General features: G+C 32.0%; 2 protein-coding genes and 1 non-coding gene across 3 annotated transcripts; all 3 read right to left on the bottom strand.

Moving 5' to 3' along the window:
• Window positions 1-65: 65 nt before the first annotated feature.
• Window positions 66-785, bottom strand: LOC149898517 (uncharacterized). Its single transcript, XM_090114830.1, has one exon. It carries the CDS (start codon window positions 783-785, stop codon window positions 66-68), a length of 720 nt encoding a protein of 239 aa, XP_089970956.1.
• Window positions 786-1975: 1190 nt separating this feature from the next.
• Window positions 1976-16123, bottom strand: LOC149898515 (chymotrypsin-1-like). The gene is made up of 6 exons (XM_090114892.1): window positions 16049-16123; window positions 14900-15086; window positions 14063-14309; window positions 3703-3849; window positions 3207-3305; window positions 1976-2157 (listed from the first exon to the last, which is right to left on the bottom strand). The coding sequence occupies exons 1-6, from the start codon at window positions 16089-16091 to the stop codon at window positions 2056-2058; spliced, it is 825 nt and encodes a 274-aa protein (XP_089971018.1). The 5' UTR covers window positions 16092-16123; the 3' UTR covers window positions 1976-2055.
• Window positions 15470-15553, bottom strand: TRNAL-CAG (transfer RNA leucine (anticodon CAG)). The gene has a single exon. It is a non-coding gene; the product is annotated as a tRNA-Leu (tRNA).
• Window positions 16124-17658: the final 1535 nt, after the last annotated feature.

Raw genomic sequence — 17658 nt, 5'->3', positions numbered from 1 at the left:
CGTGACTTAAAAAGCTAATGTTAGTAGGTAAATATTAAAGTGCTATCATCAGTTGACGGGGCACCCTATGCGTAAACCTGTCGCTTTGAATGGACAAGTTTACGCACAAAGTGTCCCATGAAAGATGACATATATCTCTCCGAGATTACCATCAAGAGACTGTTGCGACTGCGCCGCACTCTATCGAGTGTAGACGCTGTTTTTTTGCGTATTATCGCCCAGAAATCGTCAATATGCGCATTAGCGAACATTCCAGACGCACTGCAGTAGCGAGGCAGTCCCAACAGCATTCTAAACGCGTTATTGTACATGACACGTAAGGCATTAAGCGATCCATCAGTATAGTCAAACCATAGACTACCCGTGTAGAAATTCTGGCAGTAGGCTTTAAAAAGCGTGATTTTCACTGGATTACTACAACGGGCAAATCTACGGGCCAACATATTACTTCGGATCGCCAATGCCCTACGCTCACGTTCGATATCTACATTATCTTTGAGGTCATCAGTAAGCATGTGTCCGAGGTATTTAAACTCTTTAACTCTTTCAACTGTAATCGCGTTAAGAGATATCTCAGACGTACATTTCCTATGCTTACCAACGTCCCCAAAAACAATGCATTTACATTTAGCCACATTATAACGCAAACCGTGAGCAGCGACATATGTCTCACAGACTTTGAGCATCTCAGTAATGGCGCTTGCAGTCGGAGCCAGCAATACCATATCATCGGCATAGCTTATGTTGTTACAACTTATACCTCCGATCCGGCAACCAACCCGCATATTGCTGAGTTCGACAACAAGGCCATTTACGTAAAGATTGAACAATTTAGGCGACGACAGCCCCCCTTGTCTTACACCACATTCTAACACATACGATTCGGAAAAAGCGTTAGACCATTTTACAATAATACTGTGCCCATACTGTATATCCTAAGGTTTATATGGGTAGAGATAAAAAATTTAAGTCAATATATTTGTTTATCTGTTACTCAAAAATTCAATTATGCGATTTGTGAGTTTTTTTTTCAACAGAATTCTAATATATTTTAGAAGCTGCCAAATGTGGAGACTGAAACAAATTATTACAATACTTTTGTATTTTCTGAATGTATGTATTTAGGATACGATCAATCATTATCTGAAGCTTGATCAGAAATTAACTTTAAGGTTATAATTATTAGTACACATTTGCGCTAAAGTTTACAAGTTCACTAGTACAGTCTGCAAAAAAGTTGACCAACCTTTAAAATAAATCGTTTAAATTAAACCCAATATTTCAAAAAACCCTATTATAAATGCAAAAGTTCATAACATTGAAATGACTGAAACAATTTCTATAGACTGATATAAATAATAGGTTTTAACTTTTCGTGCATGGGTTTATAACGGACAAACGATTTTCATTTTGTATTTTTTTGTTGTTGACTGTACTCTGGTACATATACCTAAGATTCAAAAGATTTAGCTTTACTAAAAATACAATTTATCAAAATCTGAAATACTATCTACTATGATCAAGCTTTACTGATAATCACTGATCTCTGTGATATTAGGGTAATGTGTGATTTTGGTAATAAATTATAATATATGAGTTTTTATTATAACATTGTTTTATTTCACATTTTATTTCCTTATTTAATAAAAACTTGTAAAGTATTGCAGGAATAAGTTTTTCGATAATTGCCCTCAATTATTATAGGTATGTAGTTCAATAAAACACGTTTTTAAACTGATCATCCATTTTATTTTCTATACAATATTTATGTATTTTATTCTATGTTTAAGTTGTAATTAATTCTAATATTTTCTATTAAGATTTACATTTCCTAAATATTCACCAATCAAAAAAAAAAAACAATAGTTCAATATATACATGAGTGGGATTTTTGGTATTAGCGCCATCTGTTGGGGAGTTACAGTAACCTACAATTTCCTTTTTTTATTATAATAATATACAATATAATATCTAGAGATACTATAATATCGTTTAAATAATTACATATTATTTTATACTTAATTTAAACAGCCTTGTTAGTATTTAAAAGCAAAATCAAAAGTGTCTGTTGCCTCTTCTCTTACGAAGGACGAACATCCAATGATCTTCATCATCATCTAATAATGTCTTTTCTATCCAGTCCATGTATGATTCCACCTGTAAAATAATATAAAATACATGATATATAAAGTAGGTAATTAATAAAGGCATAGTGAACATATTTTGCGAATTTAATTTCTACTTAAGGCTGTGTACGCGGTCCGTGCGCTGTTTGGCTCAAATATGTGATTTTTCAAACCAGATTGTCCATCAACCACTTATCTTACAAACATATGAATTACTAATAATTTTAGGAAATTTTATTGTCTATGTAGTTAGTTAAGAGTTTTTTTCAATTAATACAGTATTTCTGAATACCATCAAGATAACTGATCCGATGATTACTTGATTTCACTTTTAGTGTCAATTTCGAAGCTAAAAATATCTGAAATTGCTGACAGATCTAACACACAATTATTTTTAACTAACTGCAAAAATCCTTATTAAAATAGTTAGTTAAAAGATTTTTTTATTTTGGACTCCTAACTTACGAAATTAAAATCCGAACAATGTGAATTTTTTTAGAAATTATAGTCGACAAAATTATTATTTTCACCAAGATATTTGACTTTATTGAATATAATTTATACATATTGCAATAAAAGAATGTCTTACTTATAAGATAAAATTTAAAAAATCAACTAAGGTACCTCTATTATTTTTCTACAATTTTTTTTAAAGTACTATAAAACACTGCGCGAGTCGGCAGCGAGCCTTTCCAGAGAGAGGACATGTTGCTCGGCGCTCTCCTGTGGACCTATGCTGTTCATAGTAAAAGGATAGCGCAAGCCGCGATCTATCGTAAAGGATCGCGGAGTTTTTGACTTGCGTTAAATAGAATATGCGCTCTTAATAGTCAGTAATTAGGTATCGATTAGCAAAGTATTTTGTAACTTGTGAATAAAAAATAATAAAAAATTTCGTGTGATCCATGTGATTTCTTTTGAAAACATTTATCATTCCTATTTCGTATAAAAGCTGATATAATACCTACTACTTCAGCTACTACTGTCTACTACTTCTACTATGACTATTTAGTACTTTAATTATTTACGATGAAATAAAAATTATGTAGGTAGTTAATTATAAACAACACAAAATGTTACCTTTGTATAAACATCTGGTTTTCCCTTTGCACATGGAAGGCCCCAGGATACGATACCAACTTGCCGACCTTCTCTTACTAAAGGACCGCCAGAGTCACCCTGTAATATGTATTAGAAAAAGTAAGTCACTATACATTATAACAAAAGTCTGTCTGTCTGTTTGGAATTATCTCAAAAACTACCACACCGAATTTCCTTCTATTTTTATCAAAGGTCGGTTCTCGAGGAAGGTATAAAATTTGTTAAATTTAACATAATACAAACACAAGACTATACAATGCTAGTGTATGTAATATGTTTAAAAAAATATACAACATAGATAAAGAGAAATATTAGAACACAGGTAAAATACAACCGAAATTTTAATCCAGTACGATAGCATTAATTTTTGGTAGGTAATTATTACACATTTTTAGCCGTTTTCAATCATGATTTTTCAATCTAGATAAGTAATTCTGGTTGATTTGGGGAAAAAAGGCAAATTATACATTCTTACATGACAAGCGCCTTCCCCAGCTTTCGTCATAGCGCAGATTTGTGTTTCAAACACTGCGTTGATGCTGAGATGGGCTTCCTTGCAATCCTCATAGGAAACTGCTTTGAGGTCCAACTGCATGAGGTCGTTGGGTAGATGGCCTGGGTACTGAAATCGGTAAAATGTTTATTTAATTACTTACAACTTACGTGAATTTTTTTGGATATTTTTTACCGCTATTTGCTGCATTGAACTTTACATTAAGGTGATTGCAACGATCTGTTCCCAGCCAATATCCCGCTAGATGGCGCTGAATTCTACATTTCTAGTTTATTTGAGTTTTTGCGTAATTGGAATAGTCATCAAACCTAGGAATAGTCATGGCGGTTACTGAATATTATATTTTATTGAAATATGTTATATCATTGCCTTAAAATCCACCCAATTCGGTAAAATTATGCGTTTTAACATCTGTCATTGCATACAGGGTCGTTTACACACACAGACGTATACAAAAATGATAAAGATTTAACTCTAGATGGCGTGAATGTAAAGCGCGTCACACACGGTGAAGATACTACCTATAATATTTTATCTAATCTAGTAATATTTTATATTACAGTATCTTAAGGTATCCGGTATCAGCGTTCTGACCATCATTTTTCTTTTTTCGCTGTAGAACCGCCATCCTGTTACAAATGACCCACAAAGGAGAATGACCACGGGTGGTATCGGTAAAATTTTAGTTGTGCCACGTATTCGTTATATTGTTAATTCCTATTTGTATTTATAATGATCATATGTATCAATATTAAGTCTTAAACCGGATAAATTGAAATAATAGTAAAAGTAAAAGTTTTTCTTTTGAAACATGTATGACTACGTATGGAATCGGTAAAATACTAGTTGTGTCACGTGTTCGTGATATTGTTAATTCCTATTTGTATTTATAATGATCATATTTATCACTATTAAGTTGTAATTATACCGAATAAATAGAAATAAAAGTAAAAGTTTTGTTTTGACACATACCTATATCTATCTCTCTTGCAAACGTCATATGTCATAGTTTCTATTTGAAATGTCAAATGAATGTGTTCGACGCATTGTTCGATGTTATTTTGAAATAATGTTTAACCCTTAGCTGGTATCGGGGGTCAAAAATCACCCCAGTGCAACGAAATTTTGGTCATAACTTTTTAGTGTTAGAACTTATACTCTTGTTCATCTAGGTAATCTCATAACATATCGGGCGTGAGACGGACAACATACAAGTGTTACTTTTCTGTTACAAGGAGCCGAGGTACGTACACTGCTGGGGTCAAAAATCACCCCCGATACCATTTGTGTAAGTTTGTCTGAATTCATTCTAAAATTATTTTCTTTATTTTTTCACTTATTAACGATCATTATGGAGAGTTTTTTGACTGACGATCAAATAGCTGAATTATTAGATGACGAAAAAGAAGAAAATGAACCGGAAGCCTTCAACAGACCAGCTGCTTCTGTAAGTGATGATGAACAAATAAGTGATTGTGAGGAAGTAGAGATAGCTACTTGTTCTGAAGTGAGTGTATTAGAAGCTGCCTCCTCAACTTCAAGTTCTGATAGTAGCAGAACTCAGCGTTGGCCTTGCGTTGTATTTTCAGCAATACTAAATATTTCTATGGTAAATGGTTATAGATTGTGGAAAGCATCAAACCCTGAAAAGAGGCTGAAGAGAAATAACTACATAAAGAATATTGGTATGAAACTAATAGAACCATTTGTAAGACAAAGACAAAGGGAATATGCAAATTTTCCTGTAGATTTGAAGACAAGAATTGACAATTTTTTGAAGTTGAAGATGAAGATGAAGATTTTCACTCAGGATATAATGAACCTGCTGCTGATGCTCAAATAAGCAATCGTAAGAGAGGACGGTGCTATTTATGTGATCGTAAAAAGGACATAAAATGTACAAAAAAGTGTAGCAAATGCTTGCTTTTCATTTGTAAAGAACATACTGCTAAAGCGATCACATGTTCTAAATGTTAGAAATTTTACTAAGAATTTTGTTACTGGTACATATAAGTTGTCATTTTTTTTGTTTTCTATGTTTTTTGATAAAAGTTTATTTTTTTATTATTAAGACTATATAAGAAAACTATAGTTAGAATATTTTTTATGTTAATTTTTAGTTTTTGTAGAATTTATGGATCTCAAAGTGAACACCACTAAAATTTAACCAAAAATAAGATATAATTTGATTTGAAAAATTTGTATGGTTAATAACTTTATAGAGCACTATATTATCGTTAAATGCTTTCTTTAAGAGTTACTTAATTAATAAAAGAGTATTAAAAAGTAAAAAACCTGTTTTTATAACAATTTTTTTTAAATTTTCTCATGGGGTCTTTTTTTACCCCCGATACCAGTTAAGTTGGCCAAGTTTAGCGATACCAGCTAAGGGTTAAATTACGATTTCACATTTGTCTTGTAAATTAAAATATTACCTATGTAATAAATGTAAAACTTAACGTTCATCGTTAGTTTAAACTCGATTAAGTAGTTTTTTGAAGTGTTGAATAAAACTATTGTTTTATTTTTATTGTCGCGAACTGCGGCTTATTTACATAAAAACTTTAATCATATCTAAAAGTACTAACATCAAGCTTTAAATTGAGCTATATTTCATCTTGACACAATAAGTTTGATTGCGATACCAAGTGCCATAGTCACTTGGGCAATCTCCTGTGGTTTTCATTTTTCTGTATGGGTAGACAAAACTTCAAAACGCCACCTGCTACGGTTTATATTATTATGAACGATTAGCTTTCCGCCCGCATTTTCAAAAAAAAACCCGTATAGTTCCCGTTCCCGTGGGGTTTCCGGGATAAAACCTATTCAATGTGTCCAAGTTACGTTCTATATGTGTGCTAAATTTCATTGTAATCGGTTCAGTAGTATTTGCGTGAAACACACACATACACATCCTCACAAACTTTCGCATTAGTAGGAAGTAGGATTGTTATAAAAATAAAAGTTATATTTGTTGGCGTAAACTATTTTATTGTAATTTTGGGAAATAAATAATGTCAAAATTGATTACCTACAATAAAACGCAGTTTTATTTTATTACCTACATTACACTATTGTTTTTTTTTTATCAAAACATGTATTTGAAGTAGCAAATATGATATTATGCTGATCCAAGCATTTTCACTCAAAACTAATATCACTAATGATTTGTAAAAGTAAATTATTTCAAAATACATTTCATAACCAACAAGTAAGAATAATTATTCATACAACAACAAATCAAAAACACTATTTACTATGGAAAAAAAACCAGGAAGGTGAAAAACATATTTACGATTTCGATGCACTCGACTTTTAGTAAAATAATAGGTAAAAATATTATTATGGTTTTGATCACAGACATATCTGTGGTTTTGATTTTAGCTACTAGTATCAGAAAGCTGCGTGTTCAATGCACGTCGGGGTCCCACAACTGTGGAAGAAGGAAGGTAGAATACCTCCATCGAATAAGTGAAGTTTCTCGACATACTCGATTTGCCGGCCGGCCTCAATGAAAAAACAATGGTAATGAAAACAATGGTAAAAATTAAACAATGGTAATGTAAATTCTAAACAAACTACTACCAAAATACAATTAGAACAAAAATCATTTGACTTGTTTATTTCACCCAGAGGCCAGAGGCGGCTCGTGACAAAATTGTATAGGTGTTCACTTGAAAATTGAAATAAAACAACGAAAATACAATAGCGTTCGGGATGATTTATTACAAAAAAATGAGCACCACATTTTATAAATGTCTATAACACTAAAAATTACAAAGTACAGGCTATTTCAAAACGAATTCAATGACTAGGTATCAATAATTAGTAAATCACCGAATTTGCATTCGCGAGCGTAGGTATCCATAGTGTTTGTCACTGACGGTCACTGACCTCTATAACTTATAGTTATAGAGGTCAGTGGTGTTTGTTGTGTAAACATGTATGTATTTGAGTAGTTAGTAGCATATTATATTCTGAATTTCTGATCCATGCCTATTCACTCAAAACTAATAACACTAATGATTTGTAACAGTAAATTATTTCAATAGGTAGGTATTTGAACATTTCCCAACAAGACGTAAGAATAATTATTCGTAGGTATACAAGATACAATAACAAATCTAATACACTATTTATTATTTTATTATTTACTAGCGGTCCGCCCCGGCTTCGCCCGTGGTACATGTTTACGTTTTCTCTCCATAAGAAGTAATAGCTAGAGAGCTAGCGCAAAGCTACCTGTATGTATTTGACCAGACCTGGATTTTTGTGTGTTGATTCCCCTATACCTACTATACATGAGATGAGGAGTCACTAAGCCCAGAGTGGTGGACGGGGCGCGCGCTTAGGTAAGACAGGTGGAAATTTTTGGCGAACTTTGAAACCATTTGACCACGTCTGCCATTTTGATATTTGAAAATAGATTATTATTACTATCGGAAAATAACAATGGCAGACCATTATCACGCGGATAACATTCTGGCAGACACTTATGAAAGTGCTGAAAAAAATACAATTTTGAAAGTATTTGACCAGATCTGCCATTCATATATTTTATTTATTAGGGTCTTAAAAACTTATTTTCGAAACGGCAGACATTTTCATTGCGTACAGACTTCAGCAGACAACAAAACTTTACAGACTTCAGCAGTCAACAAGACTTAGCTTCTACATGGTCAGATGTATATATGTATTACGTTCCCTGACCTTACATCAATGATTTACTTTATTAATGTTTTTATGGTCATTTACATTTAATTTTGAAAACTATGGAATAAAATTTATAAATTTGATGATACAAAACTAAATATACATTTGTAAAGAATCTCAAATATAAAGTTGTGTTGCAAATAACAAATCATCATTTAAATATTTAGTTTATTTCTTTATTTAAGAAACAATTAACAATTACAAAACAACATAAAAAAACACGCATGCATTTATTGAAATGTTCATTCATCATCACTATCGTATGGCGTTGTGTGACTCGTCTTCATAATCCATTGAATCGGATTCTGTAAAAGTAAAACGTAAATTATATAATAAAAGAAATGAGTCATTATAAACTTACCTAGTAAGGCAATGCCTTTGATGTCGCACGATGCCGCCGCGCCGCCAGTGTAGGTACTTCTGCTGCTACATGAAAATATGCTAGGGTTGCAACAAATGGGAAATAAAACAATTGTGATTATTACTATTATGATGTAATCATTTATTCATATTATGTACATTCAAAACAATTGCTAATATTAAATCTGATGTAATTATTTTTTCATAAATATATAATTATTATTAATTACATAATATATTGCACTGTGAAATATTTACGTATCACTTTATTTTTGATGTTCTTAATTGTCTTTTATAAAATTTAAGTGACGCATTCGCATTGGGATCAACAATCCGATAAGAAAAGAATGGAGACAACATATACATAGCTTTGATTTCAATTCTACAGATACAAAATATACAATCTATCTAAAATGATACAACGGATGTTTCCTGCGTTTTCTCGTCAAAATACCGAAACAACGTAATTATTGTATAGTAGTTGGGCGTGAAAGTAAAAAAACAAATGAAAAGTGTTTTCCATATGATTATTTATTAAATTTACGCGATTAAGAATAATTTCAACGATACAATTTAGTAACCGAGAATTCAGAGGATTAAAGAAAATACCTGCCTGATCATTTTATCAAACTCTAAAAGAATTATGGTTATTTCGCATCACTCGGTTTATTAGTTTGGTAATAATTATTAAAGGTAGTTACAACCCTAGCCATTGAGTCGAACGGTAGGCAACACAATATCGACTTTGTGCGGGTACATATGGTACATTTCTTCTTGCTGTGAAGCGTAATTATTATTATTAAGATTTTTTAGGCTATTTTGAATCAGCTGTTCTAATTTAATTCTAGAAATTTATTAAAACGTGATTTTTTTAAAAGTATATTATGAGTTTATAAATACCTCAACCAATAGTTATTGTGTCCTATCCTCATTTCTTTATATCTTGGTAGTTAACTAAAGTGTTAAATTTACATAACCTCAACAACAACATTTACACTGCCACTGCACTAAAACTAAACTAACTAGCTCTCTAGCTATAAGAACCATCCTCGTACTTCAAGGGATATAATAAAAAAAGAATTATCGAAATCGGTTCAGCCGTTCTCGAGTTATGCGCTTACCAACACATTTTGCGATTCATTTTTATATATAAGACTAGCGGTCCGCCCCGGCTTCGCCCGTGGTACATGTTTACGTTTTCTCTACATAAGAACCATCCTCGTACTTCAAGGAATATAATAAAAAAAGAATTATCGAAATCGGTTCAGCCGTTCTCGAGTTATGCGCTTACCAACACATTTTGCGATTCATTTATACAGGGTGTCCCACTATTGGTATACTAAGCGCGAAGGGCCTTGTAGTTTTGCATATACTGATCACGTAAAAAATACTTAAACAACAAAATTACGTCAAAAATTTTTTGCTAAATTTTTCCTGAAAATCCATGTTTTCTTCTCTAGCTTCATGCAGCCGGTATATACCGCTTTTCTAATGTGAGCATTTTGTCTATGAAAACATAATCTTAAACGATAGCTCACGTGCGGGTGGAAAAGTTGGGCGGGTTGCTTGTTAGGAGTCTACACAAAAAGTTTAAAGAATTCATCTATTTGAAAAAAAATGCGTCTGGAATTTTATAAGTATTTTTTACGTACCCAGCGTATGCAAAACTATAACCTCCATTGAGCTTAGTATACCAACAGTGGGACACCCTGTATATAATACTAGCGGTCCGCCCCGGCTTCGCCCGTGGTATATGTTTACGTTTTCTCTACATAAAAACCATCCTCGTACTTCAAGGAATATAATAAAAAAAGAATTATCGAAATCGGTTCAGCCGTTCTCGAGTTATGCGCTTACCAACACATTTTGCGATTCATTTTTATATATAAGATAAGATAAGATTATGTGAAAATAACCAGGAAGGTGAAAAACATATTTACGAAAACATAGTAACATAATATGGCTGTCGCTACAATAATTATATTTCAATTTTATCTTTTTATACCTAGTAGAACTGGCCGACGAATAAAAAAAATCGTATTAGAATAAATACAATAAATTACGGAACAAAAAAAGGATTGTAACTGAATTAGGTATGTTTGTTTCTGGGCGCACCGTTTTCGACGACGCGACGCGCGACGTAAGCGTATAGGTATAGGTACCTACTTTGCTAAAACAAACTAATAAAATTGTGTCTGTCTGAAAATTCGGAAAAGCATATTTTGCAAGTTTGTAATTACTTTGATAGTTTACCGATTTATAATAATTGTAATTGTATAATATATAATTTGCAATGTGGTGAAATTTCATAAAAATCACGGGCCAATTTTTGTTTTGAATCCCACCGAAAATATAATTGCGTTATTAGAATAATTAATTACTATACCTACCCACGATCAATTATTACAATATAGTCTCAAATGCATACTAGAGAAATATTGCAATTTGATTCAATTAAAATGCATAGCATACAAAAATAAATTCACAACACAAGAAATTCCGCGCGCAAATCATAGCGCGTGTCAATGAAATCAAGAATGTTTTATATCAAGCCGACGCGGACGACGACGCGACGCCGAACAAAAGTACCTACGACGGACGACCACGCTTCGAGTTGCCAAACAACATGAGTAATAAATTGTTTACAAAAAAAACAAGTTTTCCATTTTTCTGTATGAGTAGACAGAACTTCAAAACGCCACCTGCTACGGTTTATATTATGAACGATTGTTATAAAAATAAAAGTTATATTTGTTGGTGTAAACTATTTTATTGATCAATAATTTTGGAATTTAAAATTGTCAACATTGATTACAATAAAACGCAGTTTTATTTTATTACACTATTGTTTTTTTTATCAAAACATGTATTTGAAGTACCATATAATATTATGCTGATCCAAGCATTTTCACTCAAAACTTATATATATCACTAATGATTTGTAAAAGTAAATTATTTCCAACATGTAAGAATAATTATTATTATTCCTACCTACAACAACAAACCTAAAACACTATTTACTATGGGAAAATAACCAGGAAGGTGAAAAACATACATATTATTATTTACGATTTCGACGCACTCGACTTTTAGTAAAATATAGTAGGTAAACATAATATTATGGTTTTGATTTTTGCTACTAGTATAAGAAAACTGCGTGTTCAAACTACTTGTTTGTCTGTCTGAAAATTCGGAAGTACTTTGGTAGTTTACCGATTTATAATAATATTGTATATATCGTTGTTTAAAAAATATTCAAACACAATAAAATATGATATACTGATTTATCACTGGTTTCAGTGATGAACTGATGAGTCAATTATAGCCACTATACTTTCGTCATACGTGTGTATGATTGATGTGATTTGCAACGTGGTGATATTTCAGAAAAATCACGGGTCAAATTGTCCCACCGAAAATATAACTGCGTTATAAGAATAACTATACCTACGATAAATTATACATAATACAATATAGTCTCAAATGCATACTAGTGAAATATTTTATTTGAATCAATAAAATAAATAAATAAATAAAAAATAATAATAATACAAAAATAAATTCACAACACAAGAAAATCCGCGCGCAAATCATAGCGCGTGACAATGAAATCAAGAACTTTCGAGCCGACGCGGACGACGAAGGAGCCTAACAAAAGTACCTACAATCATAGGCGGCTCGTGACAAAATTGTATGGCCGTGTTCACTTGAAATAAAACAACGAAAATAGGTACCTACAATAGCGTTAGCAGTACAAAAAAAATGAGCACCACATTATAAATGTCTATACACTAAAAATTATAGAGTATTTCAAAACGAATTCAATTATTATTTAGCAATAATTAGAAAATCCCCGAATTTGCATTCGTGATCGTATTCATAGTGTTTGTCTACACTAATATTATAAAGAGGAAAACTTTGTTTGTTTGTTTGATTGTAATGAATAGGCTCATAAACTACTGGACATTTTACCAATGTTTGCAAGTTTGTGATTACTTTGATAGTTTACCTATTTATAATAATTGTATACCTACTTATATCATTGTTTAAAAATATTCAAACACAATATGATATAGGTACTGATTTATCACTGGTTTCAGTGATGAACTGATGAGTCAATGTTAGCCACAATACTAATCACTTTCGTCATACATGTGTATGAACTATGATTGATGTGATTTGCAATGTGGTGAAATTTCATAAAAATCACGGGCCAATTTTTTGTTTTGAATCCCACCGAAAATACATATATTACTAATTGCGTTATTAGAATAATTAATTACTATACCCACGATCAATTATTACAATTTACAATATAGTCTCAAATGCATACTAGAGAAACATTGCAATTTGAATCAATTAAAATGCATAGCATACAAAAATAAATTCACAACACAAGAAATTCCGCGCGCAAATCATAGCGCGTGTCAATGAAATCAAGAATGTAATTTTATATCAAGCCGACGAGCGACGACGCCGCACTAAAGTACCTACAGTACCATTTACCTTCAGTGTACAATACAGTTTACAGACCTACGACGGACGAACAATAATGAGTAATAAATAAAAAAAAACATAGTTTCTAAGGTCATTAGTTTTATTTTATTTTATTGTTATTTTCTTTGAACGATTGGAAATGAAATTACTCAATTTTTACACAGAACTTTGATTTATTAGAATTATGCTCATTATGCATAAGATAACGAACGCGAATGCACGACATCTAGCGCGTCAATGTCTAAACATCGCCTTTCGTTTAGACATTGACGCGCTAGATCTGTAATAAGTATATAGTCTATGCGCTAGATGTCGTGCTTTATGTCGTGTTTCGCTTGGCAAAAGTCACGCACACTACTGTAGAAGTGTCAAATTTTTCCGGTATTTTACTGTTGTTTTTCTAAGTAAATATTGTAAATTATTGATTAAAAAGGTCGAACGCGCACACATTTCATTATAGAGAAGTGATAAAATGATTAGTTTTAAAGAAATAGTGTCTGTGTTAAGTGTTTAGAGGTAATCAAAAATGTATGGAGGGACGGTCGGAAACGTTTCTGTTTTTAAAAGAGAATCAATATTACAACATATAAAAGCAAAAAAGTACTTGCAAAATAAAAACATTTCAAACAACAAAGCTATTTTGTAAAAAAACGCATTGATTGTTTTGTAGGAGTTTTTAATATTCCTGTAAAAATATTTTTGTAACTTGAAAGTATAGACATATGTATTTATTTCCGTATTAAATACTTACTGAAGTAGTACCCCATCCAGTCAGTAGTAAATCCTCTCCTTTCTCCACAGGTTCATCATTTAGTTCCACAGCATCCACTCTTTCATTGAATAATATCTCTTGATCAGTGAAAATGATCGCTATGTCGTTGATAATAAGGTCGTCATTGTAATCTTCGTGTTTGACCACTTTACGGATGGTGTAGGATTGACCTCCTGCTCGGAGTTGGTTCGTGCCAACTATTGCTTTGAAGTATTGTGGTCTTAGCCTGGGAATAATTGATTATTATTGATAATTAATAAGTGAAGTTATTGATAAATAATAATTGCTTAAAGAAATTTTGAGTCGAAGTAAGGTAGAGGCACAATATACAGATACAACCAGTAGGGAAAGTTTATACAAACACACTTGCTTGTATGCGTGAGCCATTTCGAACGTTTGTATGAAGTTTCGCTACTGGTTGTTTCTATATATTGCGGTAAGTATAGGAATATGCGAATCATTTTCACAAAAAAAAAATTGGATGATAATAATGAGTAGGTACTTAAGCTTTATTTTTATCTCCGTCGGAGAATTATTTACAACGATAATATTGATAGATTTTTTCATCAGTCTGTCTTAATATACCTACAATTTACATGCAATTTGCACCAATGCCTTGCGAGAATGTCTATTTAAATTTCATAAATAGTCAAAGTTTCCAGAAATAATGTTGAGCGATTCCTAAAAAAATGTTTTCCATGAATATAGCGCCCGCCCGGAAAACTTCTTGGCCAAAAAGTAGCGTGGTGGGCGAAGCTTGCGCGTATAAAAATGTACTAAAACTTGCCGGGCGCTATACTAAGCTTAAAAACCTACCCGTCAACACAATGCGCAGCTGTCAAAATGACTTTAGGCGTGATGACAGACGCGCCGCAAAAATGGCGGACGCCCCACGTGCGAAGCGACACTTGGTAGGGTGCGGAACCGTTTGCCGCCTTTTTACCCCCTACTATCCGCTCCCAGTCGTCCCGGGTGCCTTGTGATGAGAATAGTTCTGCTGATACTGGAAATTAATTAAATGTATTTAACTAAGAGACTTTTAATGGATTTAAAATGCGATCAGATACCCTGAAAAGCAATTTTTTTTTACATTTTTCATTGCTGCTCCTGCTGCCTGCTTGCTTTTGGGCATAGCGTGATGTTATAATTATGCTTTAGGTACTCGATTAATGAACTATCTAACATAAAAAGAAGGTCCCAATCCAAGTGGATCATAAGATTAGCGCACTCTTATCATACAAGCATAACCTTTATAATATTTTTCTCAATAATAGAGATCACAACGAAGAAAAAAAAAGATAATTTTAATTGTTTTACAAATAATTATATGTTTAATAAAAAGGAAATGATTATATTGTTATTTTAGAAAAAAAAAAAAAATACTTTTGTCAGAAGTGGGATTCGAACCCACGCCCACAGAAGTGGACTGCGACCTGAACGCAGCGCCTTAGACCGCTCGGCCATCCTGACTTGAGACAAATTATTGAAATAGCGCTACTATTTCTATTTAAGAATAGAACTACATTCATTTCTTCATTCTTTACATAATAAAAAAAAAACATTTTGTTTTTTTATACACAAGTCTCCTGTTTAATTTTCTGCGATGAAATGACGAACCACCATGAAAATAAATCTATATCAATTCATAAAATAAAAAAATATATAAGTAATAGTTAATTAATTTATGTTTGTATAAAATCAACAACTATTCGAAACAGAAGTATCAAGAAATTGATTAAATTTTACGAAAAAAAAAATCATATTGGAATACGTAGGTATTTAGGACATGATGATGATGAACTGCGAGGATGTTTAACGAATATAAGTCCACTATAAAACCATAAATCAATAATTATATTTTAATATACCTTGATGTCGGCTAAACAACTAAATGTACAACACATTACACGTCCAATAGATACTACAACGTATCATATTATTAATTAACTTTTAAAATATATTTACCAAGTAAAAGAGCACCAGCAAAAATCACAATATAAGGGAACATTTTGTAAAAAACTAAACAAAAACACTGATAAACCGTTTATATATGAAGGTTTTAAAGGTTTTAAATAATTCAAATATATGGTAAATACGCTCAAATATGTAAAAGCTAATTGCTCTGAATAACTGTGTGATATGGACCCCTATCTATATTTAAATAAGATCAAATGGATTAATAATTTCTTTTTAGTTACTAAGAATTATGTAATATCTTTTATATTATATCCATAGCAATAGGGAGACCTTTGTCCAGCAGTGGACGTCCCAGACACGACGACGATATGATTAAAGAAATACAGAAAAAAGAACATTTAAGTAATAGTTCCTCTCTTTATTTATATTTTGTTTTGTTTATAAATCAATAAAATATTTCCATATAAATGAAGATATTTTATTTTTATTCAACTGCAACTGGTATAGACTATTCACTATAGATACCTAACTACGGTGGTGACAACGTAGGTACCTGCAGCAGGGGCAATTTTAGAATTAGACCTTGGCTCCTTATTGCAGCAGTTACGTGAGTAACCGCCCTTACTGTCTCTACATTGATAGATTCTCGTCTTTTAAATGTTTTATGATTGGCAGTAATCTTAGTCAAATTAAACAGTAACTAATGTACTGTAGTGTACTGTGGTAGTGTATAATGTACTTTACATTAATCTTCTTCCAAATTTAATATAGGAAAATTAATTTACATTTTCAGGAATGGAATTTCATGAGGATGGCATTTACTAATAATAATGAGATTTTCTTTTAAAAATTAAGGTAATTATTATAATACAATGTTGACGAGAAATACCTGCTAAGTCTGGTATTTTTTACTTTTTGATAGGCAGTAATTATTTTATATACTTAATAGCTTGCCCTGGAAAAACAAAGCAGAATGTTCTTTTAATCTTTTAATCAGAAGTTAATTTGCTAATTCTTTTACTGCAATCATGTTCATGTACCTATCTACTAAAACCTTGCTCTTGAATCACTCTATCTATTAAAAAAACTGCATCAAAATCCGCTGTGTAGTTTTAAAAATCTTAGATTAGGACAGACGCGGGAAGCGACATTGATTTATCGAAATCCTATCGGACTACTTCACTACATAGTAGTATAAAACAGTCGCTTTTTCTGTCCCTATTTCCCTGTGTCCCTATGTATGCTTAAATCTTTAAAACTACGCAACGGATTTTGATGCGGTCTTTTGTAATAGATAGAGTGATTCAAGAGGAAGGTTTTAGTATATAATTTATTAGGTTTTAGACAAAGCGGGCGAAGCCGCGGGCGGAAAGCTAGTAGATTTTAAAATACTATACCAGTGCCTAACCCAATTCGCTAAGCATTAATACATAATTCATACAGTACCATGTGACATAAATGCATGTCTCAAATATATTATTATAACCATTGTAATGCAAAATCCAGAGGATGGCAGTAATTTGCGCACTTTGCTATGCCGACAGCGTCACAATAGTTTTGTGGCGATGTATAGGAAGAAGGTGATGTGACTTTTGATATTGGTAAGTCATACGAATAATAAGTATAATAATATATAAATCTCGTGTCACAATGTTTGT

This window comes from Colias eurytheme, chromosome 22 (assembly GCF_061535395.1).
Source record: "Colias eurytheme isolate Ceu_HAF_F1 chromosome 22, ilColEury1 Martin Lab GWU primary, whole genome shotgun sequence".
Lineage (NCBI taxonomy): Eukaryota > Metazoa > Arthropoda > Insecta > Lepidoptera > Pieridae > Colias > Colias eurytheme.
This window is presented reverse-complemented; position numbering and strand designations above follow the sequence as displayed.